Genomic DNA, 18,897 nt, shown 5'->3' with positions numbered 1-18,897 from the left:
TATTATTAAAAAACATCAAAAAAATCATCACCTTTTTGTGTGCTCTCATTTTATCTCAGCATTGAAAGTTTTGTAACTCTTCCCTAATATTTCAGGTGAGCATAGTGACATACCAGTCTGTAACAATATTGAATAAAAGTATTGTTAACTTCCAGTTCGTTTTTTTTTCTTTCTTTTTATGTCAGCATTTCACAAGGTTGTATAAAAATGAAAGTAATGGTAAAAATATTTTCAACTTTTTAAAGGATCATAAAAAAGATTTGGTTTAATATTAGAAGAAAAGTTGCTTTCATTTTATTTTTAAATATTTGTCTATGTGTTTCCAAAACTCCTCCCATTCCAAAGTGGAGATCAACTATAACAGAGGCAGTGGTGGTAAAGAGCTGCCCAGGGTCTGGGACCCAGTTTGCCTGGATTTGAAGCTTGGCTTCACTGCCTACCAGCTGCATGACATTGGACCAAGCACTTAACCTCTCTGTACCTTAGTGTTCTCATCTGTAAAATAATAATCATTATAGTATCTCCCTCGAGTAGTAGTTGTTGTACAGAGTTAAAAAGTTAATACATGTAAAGTATTTAGGTGTGTACTATGTAAGCACTTGCTATTGTTATTAAGCTAGCTACAATATAGTCAGTATGATATCGGATTGTACTAAATGAAATGACTTTATGGATATTTTTACACTGAATCCTCCAGGATCACAGTTGGTTGAGAATCTACCAAATTGTACCAAACCGTACAGAATTTGAGAAAATGCAGCCCCAAGGGCTTGCAGATCAGTGGGCGGTTTAGATCCCTGGCAACAGGTTAATTCACTGGCTAATCCAGATTCTTCCAAAGTAAAGAGTGGCATTTATTGCTTGATTTTCACCATTGCTAGGAGATATTGTAATTCAGAGCCATCCAACATTTGCTTCCAATTAGGGGGTAACTTTCCTCTTCCAATACTTAAGATGAGGTCGCCAGAATGAGTGTTGGCATTCACTTCTCCATAGAGCCCGATAATAAAAATAAAATTACAATCTTAGCTTTCTTTTTTAAATAAAACACTAGCCATTAAACTAGTTGATTTACATTCATTTAACATTCACAACAGTACTATAATATAGGTATTAGTGTCTCCACTTTACAGGTGAGGAAACTAAGCCTAAAAAGGTTAAACAAATTGCCCTTTGTCATGCAGGATGACAGGCAGCAGATTAACAGCTGTGGTTGTTTCACTGCAAAGCCCCATTTCTCACACGTGTGTACAGAGCCATCCTGCGTCTCCTTAAGGGCATATCTGTTGAGTGGCTGATTGAATAAATATTTTTAAAAGAAAAGATTTGGATTAGGATTGTTGGGATGCAGCAAGCTGAGTCTGAACCTTCCTGGTCCCTTAAATTTGATGAAGGTCTACCATTGGCTCTAAGAACTGAAGTGCCTATTTTATTCCCTGAGTGGCCGCCTGAATTGTGTGCCTCAAAATAGCTCCACCATACCTCCAAAGTGTGGCGGTGGACCACAGAGAAGCACCACACCTTGACCTTCTCGGACGGACACTGTGCTTCTTGTTTTGGTTTCAAAGTCTTCAATATCTTGAAAAACAAAGAAAAGCAAGTTTAGAACTCGTTATTTTGCCGAGAAAAATTTTTAGAAGAAAAAATTATTGTTAACAGTAATGAACACTCACACTTGTCTGACCAGAAGTTTTAGTTGATGGTCAATTGCTGTACCCTGGTTATATTTCTCAGAATTTCGTCTTTCCTTCTTTTATTTTAATGCAGTTAAACAGAGTATATGATAAAGACATTTGTTAACAAAACTCACTTTTTGTTTACTTTTATTCTCCCAGGCAGCCTGTAGCCCGATAGGAAATCTTCTAAACCCAGCACATATTTACTTTCCCTTGCCAAGGAAGGTGTGATTTAAAAAAGGTATGTGGCAAATGTGCTGCAGTCTTCTAGCATCTAAGCTTAATGGTAACCGTTTTGATGTGGGGATGAAGTCTGTGAGAAATTAGCATGGAATGTTGTGAGGGACAGAGTTTTATGTGATTGAACCAATGAGAAGAAAGGTATATTTTCTAATTTCTGTTGATCTACTCCTTCACAAAGCAGCTTCACGCTCTTTTATGAAGTGTTGTAATTTCCTACAACACCAAAGAATCATAGATATTCAGTGCTGGAAGACAGCTTACTAGCTATCTTGATAACCTATCCATCTGAGCTGGAAATCGTTCAACATTCCTAGAAATGGTCACCCAGCCTCCAGGAAAGGCAAATGTCTGAATCTTAGTTTCTTCACCTGTAAAATCCCTTTTATTCATTCATTCATTCAATCAGTCATTCAGTGATTTAAAAATTTTGTATTAAACCCCTACTAAAAGATAGGAAGGGTATTTAAGGGCAGAAGATATATTGGTAAATAAAGCAGACTTGTACCTTGCCCTTATTGTGCTTACTAAAAGGAAAAGTAGAAGGCCAATTAAAAAACGTGTGTGTGTGTGTGTGTGTGTGTGTGTATAAAATATACACATCACGATGTGTCATGAGGTACAGACTGCTAGTTGTCTACCAAAATCTACTCTCCCTTCTTCCATAGTAATGGATTTGTAGAACAAATACTACACTTTTCTAACCAAAAGATACATTTCCCAAACATCTTTGCAGCAAATAGAGTAAGCAGAAACTTCTCACATATTGTGAAACTTACACCTATTACGTTTGAGAGGAAATATCCAAAAAATTTAATGTTCTCCACCTACCCACCCAATATCACTACCATCTAGATGGCCAATGACATGAAAATATTGAAGGTAAAAGACCACTAGCCTGGGTGCTTGAGTGACTGCATGGAGCAGAAGCACAGCTGATCTTGACCACCTACTTTGCATTATTATATTAGATATTGGTAAATTTCTATCTTGTTTGAGGTATTTTGGGGGGCAGGAGTATTATAAGTTTAATAACTCTTATATATGCTCTACTTTTAATAATGAAAATATTTGCCGAAGATGGACTCGGCTTCTTCCCACCTAAATCTCTTCCCCTTCCTCTTCAGCAGTCATTAGCCTTACATCTGATTAGGATCTAGAGTGCCTTGTACATTACATTTCTTCTAGAGGATTTTTAAACAAATATTCCCTCTTTCTTCTTTGGCCATAGAAAGACTAAATCAGCCTACATATGTTGGTACCATTGATGTGAATTATTGCCCTGACTTGGGTTTGCATCATTTTACATGTGACTCATTAAGAATCAGGCTAACAAACTGAATTTAAAACCAAAAATCAATATATTGATTGTTTCTATTTTGAGCAGTAATAACAGGTGAGGATTTTAAGGGGGTTTTTTCTTTACTATTATCGTTGAAAGTTCCCATTAAATTGTCATGACATTTTAATGGTCATGAAAACAAAAACTGTCACAAAGGAGTAGTGAGAAATTGAATGAGTGTATGAAATTAACAAGCTTTCGAATAAATTCCCTGTGTCACATTGTCAGTGTTCCACGCTCACAGTAACATCAATCATGTTTTCAGTGTTAATCAGAAGCCATTATAACACACTGTTGATAAGACTATGGGTACTTTAATATATTCTGTGTTCACTTCCACTTAAATAGTATCCACTTGTAACATAATTTCTCCATGCCTTATGATTACAATGGGGTTTCTATTAGCTGACATGAAAGGAAATCAACCTCTTTCGAAAGTCACCCAAGCTCTGTTAGCAATCAAAACACAGTCACTTGAAAATAATACTAGTTCACAGGTTTTAATTAATAATTCAGATTTTAAAACTGTTTAATAGCACACAGATCATAGACATGATCTAGTTTTGCTTTATCTAAATTAAGTGAATTTAAGTACCATTTCATGTGAATGTACTTTGAACAAGATCTATTTTAAGTATCCAACCTGTATTTCAAGTACCTTTCTGCTAACCAGAAACATAATTCAGATTATTTTGAAGCAAGGTTCACTGAAGGTAGCCATACATGCATTCAGTGAAATTTTCTTTGCTCTGTAAGACCTTTAAAAACTCCAGATTTATTCTTCTTTAAGGAGAGGCCAGAGAGAACCACCTTTTCCTATTTTTGTCCTATCCATTTTTTGCTTAAGAGAAAAATAGCTTAGTATGAGTCGTTCCCTGAGTCTCAAATTCTATAATATTTGGAGAAATTCCCATAAACCAGAAAGGTGACCTGCCCAGGATGTCCTTGTGCCCAAGGTACAAGTCCTGCTGTGCTGGTTGCTATTAAAGACCCCAGTTGTCGAGGTTGCTCTCATTAAGCCATTCTGATGACCAGGCCTTATTGGATCCTGTGGTTTTATTGCTGGTTTTGGAGGAAGCATTTGGCAGGAGCATAAGCAAAAATGCATTCACAAACAAGGCTCTGTTCCAAAGGCCAGCAGGAAGTGCCTGAGAATGGCTCATAAAATGAGCTTTAAAGAATTACTGGGCCATTTGCTCTCTCCTGGAGCAACCAAGGTGCAGTGGAGGGAAAAGGGCCACCAAAATGTATTTAAAATTAAGTCCAAGCAATGCTAAGTATTGCAACGCCTAATTGTAAAGAGAATACATCTTTGCAGCTGCCACTTGTAGGAATGAATCTCAGCCCAATTAAAGCGAGAAAACTGTGTATTCGCTGCCAAGGCCTGAGGATCACAATCAGAGGATGTGCTTGGCGGTGCCAGCCCCTGTCACAGAAGGAGGCTAGTGGTTTGCCAACTCTCATAAACTCGGAGGAAGGCTGTGGGTACCCAGAGTTTATTGATCCCGACCAAGAGAACAGCACCTGAAAAGATAGGGATAGGAAAAAATATTCACCAGGAAAAGGTCCATGCTTCAAGCAGGACATAGTGTAGTTGAGTTGGCCAAAGTAAAAATAATACTATTAATTGGATCTTTCTCTATTTGCTGTGCATGAATTATTTTGTTTTAGTGTTTTAAATCTTCTTTATTTTTCTTTCTTTCTTTAATATATCAAGAATAACTACTAAGTGCCAGACACTCAGTGAAACAGTTTCATTGAATCTTCATGATGATCCTGGAATATAGGTACCAACGTCACATTCATTTCACAGAGGAGGATACTGAGGTTCAAATAGGATTAGCAACTTACTGAAGACCGTACGGTTTCTATTCATCAAGACAGAACTGAAAAGGAGATAGTCTGGTTCCAGGGCTCACATTCTCAAACACCAGGTTATTCTGCTTTCCAGATGTTGACTGAGGTCTCCCTGCCACTTACAGCATATAAAATGGCATAAACTCCCGTTCCATTTTCAAACAAACAAGCACGAAAGCTCAATGCCTTGCCACAGGGTTCTGCAGATTGCTGGGTTGGGGTGGGGAGTGCTGTATTGCTAGGTGTTAGAAATAGCTCCCTTTCTAATATCCTTACTCCTCTGAATCCTTGTTTTTTTTTCCCTTCAGATGTGGTTCTTGATTTACCTCCACTCTTGTGTCCCTGCAAACAAGGAACTTAGCCCCTTATCTTGACCTTCATACATAGATATACCCCCTCAACACACACACACACACACACACACACACTCACACTCACACTTGAAGCACCACCATTAACATACTTTGTGCCGCTGTTGTCAAGCTTATTGATTTAGTAAGATGTGACCCAAACACATTAAAATCAAATATTAGGTATTTGATTCTTAAAAGTTCTTTTGCTCCTCCTTTCTGTTGCTTACGTCTGTTCTCCCTCTCTCTTCTCCAATTTTCCCACTACAACCCTCTCTTTGAAGAGCAAGGGAAATCAAAATCTTCCCATTTTCCTCTGCAAAAACGTTCACCTCCCTCCAGCTCCTACTACCAACTCAGAAATTGATGCATCTGCCCTAGTTCACACTGCTTATAAGAAAAGGAAATAAAATTCAATTCCATATATCATCTCTCTAGAGGGCATTTGCTTAACCACCAGGCTTAACGGCCTCTCTAGCTAGAGCTTCACCCAAGGCTTAACTGCCTCTCTAACTAGAGTCTCACCCTAGACACAGGCCATGTGATCTGCCCTCAGACCAGAGACAGTGCTCGTTTTCTCTCTTTCCACACCTCAAAAGCAACTTCAATTATGTGTTACTTTGAGGACATTAAATCTGATTTTCAGCTCTAAGATTTCTTTTACCCTGCTTCTGGCTTTCCACCAATCAAATTTTGTTTCCCCCCTTTGCAAATCCTTCTGAAGAAGTCTCAGCATTGAGATGTGGTGCTGGAGTAAACAAGACCGAGGAGCATGTGTGTGTGTTCACCTTTGTGATGCAGTTCTCACGTTGGAGGTACGTGTTTTGTTTTCACCTATGGCAAAAATATCTTGTTGGAGGAGGAGAAGCTGATACTCTTGCCCAGTGAAAGGGAAATGGTGAAAGATACCAAGAATAATTCTCTAGTTCTGCATTAGTGTTGCAGAATTCCCAGATATAGTATATGCAACTTTTGCAATCAAAGTACTCTTTTTGAATCTTAAGACAAGGTAAGGTAATTCTGATTTCATATCTCCATTAATTTTCCCCTTGGAAGAGGACCACTCATGGAGAATGCCAAAATTGTTCATGTTACTATTTCCTGTTTCCTGGTGGTTTTGAATAAGCTGAAGTTCTTGGTACTGTAATTAATTTTCCCAGATCTTTATTAAGTGGCATACAAAAATATCTCTACTTAGACCAGTTTCATTTTCCACCATCATTTTCAAGATGCGATATACTCAGTTACAGAGTTTGTGATATTACTGTGTTTCCTAGCACAACTCAGTAACATAACATGACATAACCTAATAAAGCACAGTGATATTGTCAGATTCTGTAAAAGAGGCAATAGCTAAGTCTTGATACTGGACATAAATTTGGAATGGTAATATGCAAGCAGGAAGTAAAGAGATATTTTAAGAGATTCTGGTGTCAAATCCATTTACAATCCAAGTTAAAATTCCTCCTTTTGTGGTATAAAAGTATTTTTATAAAAATTCATAAATAAATGGAGAGAAGTGAGTCGTTTCTTGGTTTCCTGAGAATAATGAATCCACTGAAAACCATTTTCTTACGGTGTTTAAGAAAAAATATATAGGATAATAGTCGGGTGGGGGGGATAGGTTTTTCCTGTCAACCCAGCATCAAGGTTTTCAGAGTGAAAAGCATTTAATAAACACAAGTAAACAAATATGAAATAATTGGTCTATTACAATATACATGTAAGACTGGATTTGAAATTCTATAAATGGACTCATTTGTCTGATTAATGGTGGTAAGAACAGTGTCAGCTATGACTTAAAAAAAAGATACAAGTTTTAGGCATGACCTGTCCTCTGTCTTGCTTATTAAGTTTGCATATTCCCTATAGTTAAAACTAAATGAGAGAAGCAGAAGTGAAGGATGGAGTGATGCAACTTTGATAGCATAGGATAGACTGGATGTGAGAGGACTGAAGAGTTCAGATCTTCAGTGTTTCTGGAAAGAAAAGAAGCAGTTTAAGTAGGCATGCAAAGATTAAACAACCCATTAATGAATTCCGGACGAGGTTATTAGTGATAGAACAGAATGATCAGACTGTGACCAATGATCAGAACGATTAAGAACACAGGTTTAGGATCAGACTGTGTAGGCTCAAATGTTAACCTCACCGTGCTAGCTGTTGATACAGGACAGATTAAATATTCTCTATCTCAGTTTTTGGTTCTTTAAAATGAAGCTACAGGGAATTCCCTGGTGGTCCAGTGGTTAGGACTTCACGCTTTCACTACCATAGGCTGGGTTCAATCCCTGGTCGGGGAACTAAGATCCCGCAAGCCTTGCGGCCTAATTAATTAAAATGAAGCTACCAAGAGCACCTGTCTTAGAGGAATAATCATATAATGTCTTTTAAATGTTTAGAAGATGTTAAGTACTAAATAATAATGTTGGGGACTTTGTATTATTAATGATCTACCTACATATCACCAAAAGGAGGTTGTTTAGAATTTTTAAGTAGGTTTCATTTTCTATTTTCATCTCAGTCTGATGATGTAACAAAACATATTTTCTTGAAGTCTGTTTATGGAACTCCCTTTTCTGCTCACCCAGTGGCCAGCTCAAATGCTCAGTGAATAAATGAAAAAAAAAGGCCTAAAGTCAAATTTTATTCCAAGCAGTGCCACATCACATTTCATTTTACTACAGAGAATGTTTCGCCAACTTGACAGGAGTTATTACATGGAGGGTCATTGAACCTCTCTGCCCAGAAAGCTACACAGCCCAGCTGGAGGCAGAAGTAACCTCTTGGCCTGGTGTGTGAGTAGCCAGAAAAATCCTAGGCTGCCCTGCTTCTTCTTGGTCTTGGATTGTGCCTTTTGGCACCTACTCATTTTCCCATCTCTTGTTCTACAGGGAGGATAGTGCCAGTACCTTTTTAGTCAATTATCTCTAAAGAGATTTCTTAGGGCTATTTGTGCTCCTTGAGATTAATGAATGATACAAATCGTGCTCAAGTGCGAAAAGAGGAGTATCTGGAGTAGGTCAAGTCCTCAGGTGAATAAAGGATGCACTGCAGCATGTGGGAAGATGTGGACTCAGCTGTGTGTGTGGGGGGGGGGGGAGAGATCAAGGTAGTCTTTCCTCCAGAATAAACATTCGAGGATTTTGCTGAGGAGCCATGAGTGACAGAGAAAATACATTCCATCGTGAACACCAAAGTAGCTAATCCAAAGGACACTGGGGTTTAAATAAATTTCAGTTAAACATTTGAATGCATCAGTTAAGAGCTTGGAGGGTTGCAGTGAAAGGGGTTTCTAGTACAGGGGAAGGGTATTCTTATTTACTGACATACTTCCCAGTTACTGGAACTTTATAAACATCATAACATTTAATCTTCACAGTGACCCTGAGATGTAGCTACTATGACACTATTTTATAATAAATACACATACCAAAGTTCAGAAAGGTTAAGTAACTTGCCCAAGGCTACACAGCTAGAAGATGGCCAGAAAGGGACTCCTACCTAGCTCTGACTCTGGAAGCACTTTCAGCTCTTCAGGATACCACTCTGGTCATTCCATAGAGGGAGAGGGAAAAAGCAGAGGAAAGGGAGAAGGGGAAAAGAAGAAGGCAAAGCAGAATTTCTTTTTTATCCAACAGTCTTCCTGCCTTTTGGGGAAGAAAGTCCTAGCCTGGTACAAAAGTCTGCATGTTGTAGCAAAAAAGCCAAACTGATCGCTGGCCCCCCCAGAGGTCTGAGGGAGTTTGTCCAGAGCCTCAGCTGTAATTACCTCCTGTCCCAGATCATCAGCAAAGGGGGCTGGAGTATTGGTTTTGGTGGAAATATGGTGAACCTGTGTCCTTTCAGGAACAATCCCACTCTTAACTCCCTTTTGACCCACTTTTGTGATGCTCATTAGAGTAAAAGGGAATGATTTCCTTGAAGTAAGTCTCCAGGATCCTTGATAAGAGAGATTAATGTGAACATTTACAGCAACCAGAGTCCTTTCTGACAGAGCACACAATAAGCCCTTTTATTCATTGTGATGGTTTAACCAGAATGTTTGATTTCAAAATTTGCAACCTATGTAGAATATAAAAGGTAGAGTTTTCAAGGTAATGGAGCTGAGCCCATGGCTAAATGTGTTACTACTCCTGTTTATACAAAGAGTGTGAAATGAGAGCACTTTTTCAAACACCTCGCACACACTTACGCTCTGAGTTTACCAGAGTTTTTATCCTACCGACTTCAATTTGAAAGAACTTGCACAACTGGAATTAAGGAGTTGACTTCATGATTGTTGCTAAATACTGGGTTTTTTTTTGTTGTTGTTTGTTTGTTTCTATCAAATTGTTTTATTCTGAGCAAGGTCTTTGGAGTCACAGCTACAATCTGCATTTTCTTTGCAGCTTTCACCAGCTCAGCCCTCAGGGGAATTGAGGGTCAGTGATAAGGACTTTTGCATGCATTGTCATTTAGAGACAGAGAGGGAGAAACAGAGAGAGAGAGAGAGAGAGAGAGAGAGAGAGAGAGAGAGCAGAAGCCAGAGCAAGAATGTGCACCTATTTTAAATAAAACCCCATTCTTTTCCCAAGCACTTTCACTTCTATCATCTTTGTAACTACTTATAGTAACCTTGACAGGTGAACAGGAAAGATACTACCAATGTACAGGATAGGTATACTTGGTTCTATGGGCAGTGCACTTAAGTGTTATACAAATAAATATTTTTAAATTTTAATTGCTGTGCATTGCATTTTAAAATTTCCTTCTATTTATGATGAATGACACCAATTTTCTAGATACAGTGGTGATAAGTATGTCCTTTTAAACAAATGTACTTACTAAAAAGTCAAAGCAATTTGATTGGGAAAAATAAATAATAATGTATGTGGTACGTGGATATTTCAGACCCCACAAAAATAATGTGTAGATGCCTGAAGTTTGGGGATGATTTAAGAAAATGGGCTGTTTGAGCTCCAAAGGATATGGTGGATCAGGAGACAGGACACTTTTGAGAGAACCAGAGTGGTCTGTGTTAGGAATGAGCAGGGATGTGGTTGGGTGGTAGGGGTGGGGGAAGAAATAGAAACAAAAGGAAAATCAACTTACAGAATGCTGAAGGACTTTCAGAAAAAGACAATTCAACTTAAAATGGTTTGTGTTCTTGTGTCAATATACCTTTCCTCCCCCAAACCTCCACAAATGTTTTGATACAAACCAAAAACAATGTGAATATATTTAGCAGTGCTTTATGTGGGGGACAGAACTAAAAGTACCATCCACTCTTGGGTCAAAACCAGGGTGAAGAAAAGAGGGAAAACTGTAAGAGGTAGTGCAGAGACAAAGCTGGAGCTGGAAGCAATGGTCAGAATGAATATCTGTCTACTGGGATATGCAGGAATCTGGACACTGATTTTCCTACAGAACAGTGAGTAGATTTTATTTAGACTTTAAGAGGCAGAGAGTGCCAGCTGACAGGAGTTTTGTATAAATGAAATTGGTCTGAGTCATAGTACTTGTTTCTGACAAAGTTGAAATTGGTTCTTTCAGTCTCACCCTCATTCTGCCGAATCTCTCAGGATCCCTTTAAATAGCTGCATCTCATAGACAGGTGCTCGAGAAGTATTGGTTGATTTAATACACTAAAACGATAAGTGATTTGCTTGCATTTCATTATAATTTATTATAAGAATCTCTTAAATGTAGAGTTTGTTCATTAGCTCATGTATTCGTGAAATTATTTATTAACCCTACTCAACTGCAATTGCATGTATGACTTCCTTGTACAAAATGAGTATATGGGCTTGTTTTTGTATTCCCAGTACATAACACAGTGCTGGCACACAGTAGGTACTCAATAAATGTTTGATTAATGATTAATGAACTCAGAGAAATAAAAAACGACTTTAAATTGCTTACTAAATTATTTAAGCCTCCGTATGATATGGTCCTTCTTACCACTTCTTTTCTTCTGTTGTTCAGGAAACTCCATACACAATGAACATTTTATTTTCATGTTTCTCAGAACACAATAGGTTTCCTTCCCTTTATGGTCCTCGGCCTTTTTCTTTCTTCTGCTTGAAAAATTCCTCCCAGATCCCTGCATCGCTGGATTCTTTCTAACATTCAGATTTCCACCTACATGCTACCTTCTTAGGGAAGCCTCTTTTGGCCAAACAGTCTAAAGTAGCAGCTCCCCATCACTCTCTATTTTTTCCCCCAAAGGTCTAATCACTGTCAGAAATGATGATTGGTTTAATTTATTTCAATTTTTGCAAAATAGACTATAAGCTTCAAGAGAAGAGGGACCTTGTCCTCCCTCAGTAACTAGGCCAGTGCTCACAAAAAGCGGGTATTGAACATGTTTAATGAATTAACAAATAATTATAACTAAAGCAAATGTGTGAATGCAAAATACTACATATGGAGTCCAGCATATATTCTTCAGGAATTGAAAAAATAAGAACAATTTTTCTTGGATCATAGAAGATTGCAGAGAGCACAGGCTAGGATGTATTCTGAAAAATGATGTTGTAGCCAGACTCCAAAATGGCCCGCAGTGAACCTGCTCATGGTATCCACTTCCTCCTCTAGTCCCTTCCCACCACATTTTACTAGAATCGGTCTGTGTGACCAATAGTATGGCAGAAATTATGGCACATCACTTCTGAAGTTTGGTCATAAAAGATCATGGCCAAGGAGAGAGAGACAAACCCATGAGCAGAGGGGATGTTTATTTCTTTTATATTAAAGGAAAGAGTGTTCACATAGTTGAAAGATAATGTTTGGGCTTTGGATTTAAATAAGCCTGTGTTTGAATTCAGCTCTTGGTTTTATAAACTGTGAGACACTGAAAAGTTTACTTCTCAGCTCTTTTAAGTGTTACTTAATATACTTATTATCTGATACCTAAAGGATATTCAACAAACGTTTGCTGAAAAGAAGAATGGATGGGTGAATCTAATATATAAACGTATGTTATATTATGTTATGTTATTGGATTATTGTGAGAATCAAATGAAATGCTATAAGTAACCTGTTTAAATACTATGTCAAATAGTCCTCAATAAGTTATATGGTTACCTAATAAGTATGTACCATTATTATGCATATTTTGCACATGAAATGCTAAACTCCAAAAGCTTAAGAAAACTTGCCAAAAGGTCACTGAACTAGTAATTAATTGTTGGAGCTAAGCTTCAAATTCCAAGGAGCTACAGTTTTTACCACAATGCCATAATGCCTAAATGATGACCCAGTTGATCTAACACATTCTAATTTCTGCTACAGTCATAATCATGTTCATTGTCTGATCTGGGTCTCTTTGCATGGCAGGGACAGAAATTTACTTAAAGCATTCTAAACTAAAGGAGGGGGCAGGTATAAAGTTTTCAAGAGAAATCATGCCAACAAAGTACAGAAACGTGACTGAGAACAGGAAGGCCAAAAGACAGCTGTTCCCTCCCTCCATCTCCTTTTTATTTTTCCGGTCGTCATGGTCTTCGTCATCTCTGCTTTTCTTTGAGCATCTGCTCCATTCTCTTCTCTGCAGATCAGTCTCCTTGTATTTACTTACAGTTCATGCACCCTTAAAATCTCAGACTGCATATTGTTTTGGCTTATCCTAACCGCTCTATACACTTCTCAGCTCTTGAACCTACCATGAAGTTTGCTTGTGTCTCTTATTCGAGATTTTTGAGATGTTTAATGCCAGACAACTGTGACTATAGAAAAGAGGTTATCCATCCAGCAACCTAGGTTTGCTCTTTTACAAGACAAGCAGAAACTGTAATTATCATCTTCAGCATAATGATTAATCAAGGAGATCACTGTCCAATTGCCTCAATTAGGTATTTCATTTATTTTAAGGGTAGAATAAGTACAGTCCAATCACTTACTCAGTAATCAGAAACAACTGGAAAATAACATATTTGCTCATAGAAATACTAGGGTCAAGTATATGGAAAACATAAAATTCCTGAACTGCTATCTTTGAACTTTTACATACCCTCTTACCTTATTAGATAAGTCTCTGTGACCTTTTTAATTAAAACTGTGTAATAGATGTAAATACCAACAGATTTCTTGAATTTTCTCACATTATGACTGTCACTTAGAAAACCAAAAGTAGTGTGATTCTTTCAAGGTATGATTGTAGCAGCCATTGTAGCTCAGCCCATCTAGGAAGTCACCTGACACTTTGGGGGACAGTTACAGTTGAGAATTTGCTACCTTCAGCACTTGGGTCTCTCTGCCTGAAACTGCTCCGTGGACTTCTTTATTCCATGAGCATAGTATGACTTACATCCCCTGTATGCCTGCTGGGGATTTAATGTCCTCAGGAGTGACCCTCAACCCAGGAGGTAAGGGAGTTGGTAGGTAAGAACCCTAACTTCCTTGCCCTGTGGTGGAGCAATCGTGTGGTGTGTTCTGTACAGCTTCTCAGAGGGGCCCACTGTACTTAGCCATAGTTGCCCACTGTGATAACCTACTCCTGAGCTTCCTTTTTGTGGGTTTTCTGTCTTTCCTTTATACTTTCCTTGTCCTTCACCATGCTTCCTGAAATTACCTTCCAAATATACTACTTCATCCAAATCCTTGTCATGAAGCCTGGTTTTGAAGAAAGTCAAGCAAACAGAAAGAGTATACCACAGACATTTAAAACAAGTCTTATCTGCCAATTTATTAAGCAGCGACTCTTTGCCAAGCACTGCTCCGGAAGCTGAAAATGCAGCAATGAACTAAATAACCAAAGAGATTCGTCTCCTGTGGGAATTCCATGTTTCTCTCATTTTTTTTTTCTTTTTCATGGCACACATGGAGTTTTCTGAAGCTTCACATTAAGTTTGAACAGCCAGTTTCCTTATTTCTTCATAAAGCAGAGAATATGATGCCTTATAGAAACAAAATCAATTTTTGTTTTTCTTTCAGTAAATTATTACCTGAAACACCAGATAATGGGACTGTATTGCTGTTGTTACCACTATTAAAATGTTGACGAGAGGTAGAGAAACTCACGATGGTATTCAACAGCCCAAACATGCTGCAACATCAAACATCTGCCCTGAATCCATCTTTGGTACTACATAGTTAATGGTATAAAATATTCAGACTCACCTCTGGACCGTAAGAGGTGCTGTGCTGCATAGTAAGTACAGATGGAGCCTCTGGATGCTTTGAGTCTGAACCCCCATCTGGAAGCCACAGGCAGGCAAGGCAGTTGGCTCGCCAAAACAAAAAATGTTCTTGATATTCTGTTTTTGAAAAGTTCTCTTGCTTGTCATCACAGAGTCACTTACAATCAGGGAGTCAGTTTTGTATTCAGGAGGTTCTCTTTCTATCAGCAAAGGGTTTATAGGCACTTTCACTAAATTGCTTCTCTAAAAGAAGTAGTCAGGATCTCATATGCATTGGCTTAAGGATAGCTCTACCTGAAGACAGAGGAATGGCCTAGATGACCCGCTAACAGCTCTTTATGCCTCAGAATCTGTGAAAATTTCTTCTAAAATTTTGGTTCACATTCAAAGCATTTTTGGTTTAGATCATTGAAACTTAGACTCTCTTTACTCATCTAAAGAAGATATAACTTTTTAACATACACTTTCACATACATCATATACTTTCGTGTGTGTATGTTTGCATATATATATTTAATTATATGCTATGTATTTTATATATTACGCTGTTCATGATTTTGTATATTAATATATCTGTACAAGCATGTCTCTATTTAGTAATTCAGTAGATCATGAAAATAATGTAGCTATAGAGCCAGTGCTGCTCTAATTTTAAAAATGAGACAATTAGGACTCAAAATGCAACTTGCCCAAACTCACACATCTTGTAAGTGATAGAGCCAGTTCATTTAACTCCAAATTCCTGACACTTTCCAACATTTCATGCTGACTTTACACATCTTGTATTTAGTCTTCTGTACTTTTCCCCTACCAGTAAATTCATAATTAATTTTCTCCAGATAAAAATGTAAACACTTAAATTTAAACAATAATAGCAAACTAGGATCCTGTGAATAATAAGCTAGAGCATTATGTCATACTTCATTTTTTTTTTTAAAGGGAAAAAAAACTTATTCACACACGGAAACATCTCACCGAAATGGATTTTTGTGGGATCTTCATTCCTATTGATTAATTAGAAAAGCATTATGGAATAAATGGTTAGAAAGCTTGGGTCCCAGGATGAGCCTGACCTCAAACATCCCTGTACCATGTCCTAGAAAATTACTTGATCTTTGTCAGCTCCTGCTTATTTATCTGTAAAATGGGTTTATAATATTTCCTGCCTCTTAGTTTTGCTAAATGATACGAGATTTTGAGTAGATGCTCAATAAATGTTAGCTATCCCCATTGGCAGAATGCATCTAAAAAAGTATTCTGTCTCTTCAAGGACTCAGGAAACTATGATGACCCACAAGCTAAATCCAGTCTACTGCTTGTTTTTGTAAATAAAGTTTTATTGGCACACAGGAACACACATTTGTTTATATATGGTTGCTTTCACGCTGTAACAGCAGAGAGCTTGGCCTGCAAATCAAAGGTATTTACTGTGTGGCTCTTTACACCCCTGGTCTACCCCTTCACCAACACTCCTTCAGACTAATATCTCTATTAAGCCTGGCTGATCTTTATGTGACACAGCCAAGAAGAGGATCTGAGAAAGGAAATTGAAAGTACCCCAGACAAAGGTAACTGCACCATGGAGCAGATAAAAGCCAAACCTAAGAGTGTCAATATGAACTGGAGATATAAATCCTCAGGCATCCAGCGATATTAGAAGAGTGGTACTAGGGGGGAAAGTTGACTTTTAACAGCTATGATCCCCAGACACAAATGAAACTTCTTTTATTTGAAAAACTAAGCTGCTTCAACCCACAGTTTTTTATTAAAGGTATTTATGAGTACTCTTCCAGTCCCACACACATAAACCATGCACCACCTGAGCCAGGCCACTGCACGTTCAAGCTTTGTGATGCATATGAAGCAAGATTTACCTGCATTACAACAGTGAAAGGAAAATAAATTCGGTGATTTCATTACTCTCTGTTCAATGAAATCCTTATTTTATTGCTGAGCTTTGACACTTTTTCCAGAACCTCAAGTATCTTTTCTCTCACCCACTAAGAAGTAGCAGCAGCACCAAAAAATAATCTGGACATCTGGATATTGCATTCAATAATTTATTGGAATCTCAGTCGTACTGCTACAATGAAAGTAGAGGAGATAAAAAGAACTTTACCCATACAACAAATAAAGGAATTGGAATAATAGTCTTTTTTTTTCTCTCTCTCTTCAAAATATTAAATTTTATCAATCAGAATCTAACAGCTCTGGGACCAAAACATGCTTTGTTGTTAACAATATCTCAATCACACATATTGCTTTTTCAATACAACTTTCAGGGGACTGATTTGTGATAAAGCTGATATAGGAAATGCAGAGGGGGACAGACATATAGCCAAATAAATCAGGTTAAAATGAAATTGATGGAATGGACTCAAAGGCAACTCTTCACTCACTTTCTCCAGTTTCCATGCTGCGTTTGGTCTTAATGGCTGCCTTTGAAACCTTTGTATCTGACCTATTCATAGGAAGAATAAAGCACCGAAAACTACTAAGATTTAGGCAGTGCTGCCTTTTTAAAAGTTTGTCTTTAGTTGATAAACAGACTTTCTCCAGAGGAGAAATATCTCCCTGTGGTACAATCTTGAGCTTTGTAGAACAGTTTACTGTGTCACCAGCCAGTGTTACATTCTCTACCTGGAGGGGCAGGATGAGGGCAGAAGGGAATTATTTAGGGTAATTGGAGTCTTTACTCTTAATTACTACATTTTACTGCCTCCACAGCAAATAACTACTTGGATTTTAAGTGGAAAATGGGCTCTGTCAACACTGGACTATTTAATAAATGAAAATGAGAAAATGTCACAGGACAGAAATGAGAAAGCAAAGCTAGGTGTTTACCTCAAGCTCCTTACAAAAATAAATTCTAGATGAATCACAGATCTAGATGTAATAAGTGAAATTACAAGGATACTAAAGGGGAATAATTCTATAATCCTGGGCTTTAGAAATGTTTTTGCATGTGTCACAAAACAAAAAAATTTAAAGGAAATCAGAGATACTTTGAATTACAAAAATATCAATTTTACATGCTAAAATTTCTATAAGATAAAAATACCGCAAGCAAAATTAAAATAAAAGTTGAAATATTTTTAATAACTTGGAATAGAGAAATATTAATACACTTAGAATAAATAATTTCTGGAAATTAATAAGAAAAATCTGAACCCCTCCATACAAAACTAGGCAAAGACCATGTGTAGGAAATTTGCAAAAGAATTTTGAATTTCTAATATGCACATGAAAAGTTCAATTTTATTAATAAACCAGGACATCCAAATTAAAGCCACAAAAATTTGTAACTTATCAGATGGTAAATGAAAAATTAAGCAATATATACACTTGAGAGGGACTGAGGAAACCGCATACTCAGTGATGCTGCAAGTATAATTTGGTGTAACTGTTTCTTAAGGGTTTTTAATCAAGATGTATTCACATGTGAAATGTAAAACTTACATTCCCCAGCAATTCAACTTTCTAGTATCTACTCTAAGGATATAATTCGTCAAATGAGTAAAGAAATATATAATACATGGTCATTATATCACTGTCTAATGAAGTGTAACTAAGCCCGTTAACAGTGAGTTACTTAAAGTAATACGGTAAAGTTCATATAATCAGATACTACGTAGCCATTTAAAAGTGTGTGTATATCTATCTATATTCCTTGATGCCTAATAATTGGAATTATTTTGGATTTATTTTGGGGACCTCTTCTTTCTTTAGAAAATTTCACTCTTGGTGACTTCAGCCACTCTTATGGCTTCAGGTAATATTTATATGCAATATAGACCTTCACATCTAACTATATGACATCCCTAAAATGGAACTCTTAATTCCTTCCTCAACGTAGTTCTTCAGTCTTACTCATACAAAACACAACTATCCATTTGACCATCTTTGATATCATCTTCTCCCTCAAAATTGATATCCCTCCAGCAGCAAACATTATTAACATCACAAATTCCTCCACAGTATCTCCACTTTTCCTTCTCCTTTGCTACCCTCTCACCCATGGTTTCCTCATCTATTCAATAACATCTGAACAACTGTATAGCTTCCCAAACTGTTTCATCACTTGCATAATTACAGTCTTTTATATGTTATCACACATATTAGCCAAAGAAATTTAATTAAAAATTAGATTATATAATCTATTAAATCATGAAAAAATTAAACTAGATAATAAAATCAGTTAAAATGAGATCATGCAATCAATTTCTTAAAATTGTGTGGGGTCCTATTGTTCTTGGAACACAATTCAAAATCCAAAACATGGGCAGTGAGGCCAGCATGACCTGATCCCT

The 18,897-nt window shown here is 37.2% G+C and overlaps 1 protein-coding gene across 4 annotated transcripts in view; it reads right to left on the bottom strand.

Moving 5' to 3' along the window:
• Positions 1 to 18,897, bottom strand: part of CNTN6 (contactin 6) — a 143,355-nt gene that overhangs the window by 107,185 nt on the left and 17,273 nt on the right. For all 4 annotated transcript variants that reach the window (XM_089919571.1, XM_089919572.1, XM_089919574.1 and 1 more), the window contains exon 2: positions 1,483 to 1,578. In XM_089919571.1, coding sequence (XP_089775697.1) covers positions 1,483 to 1,578 — 96 coding nt within the window. The remainder of the gene's footprint in view (positions 1 to 1,482; positions 1,579 to 18,897) is intronic.

Source organism: Delphinapterus leucas, chromosome 10 (genome assembly GCF_059928025.1).
Source record: "Delphinapterus leucas isolate spDelLeu-1000000601 "Yukka" chromosome 10, BTC_Dleu_Yukka2, whole genome shotgun sequence".
Classification (NCBI taxonomy): Eukaryota; Metazoa; Chordata; class Mammalia; order Artiodactyla; family Monodontidae; genus Delphinapterus; species Delphinapterus leucas.
This window is presented reverse-complemented; position numbering and strand designations above follow the sequence as displayed.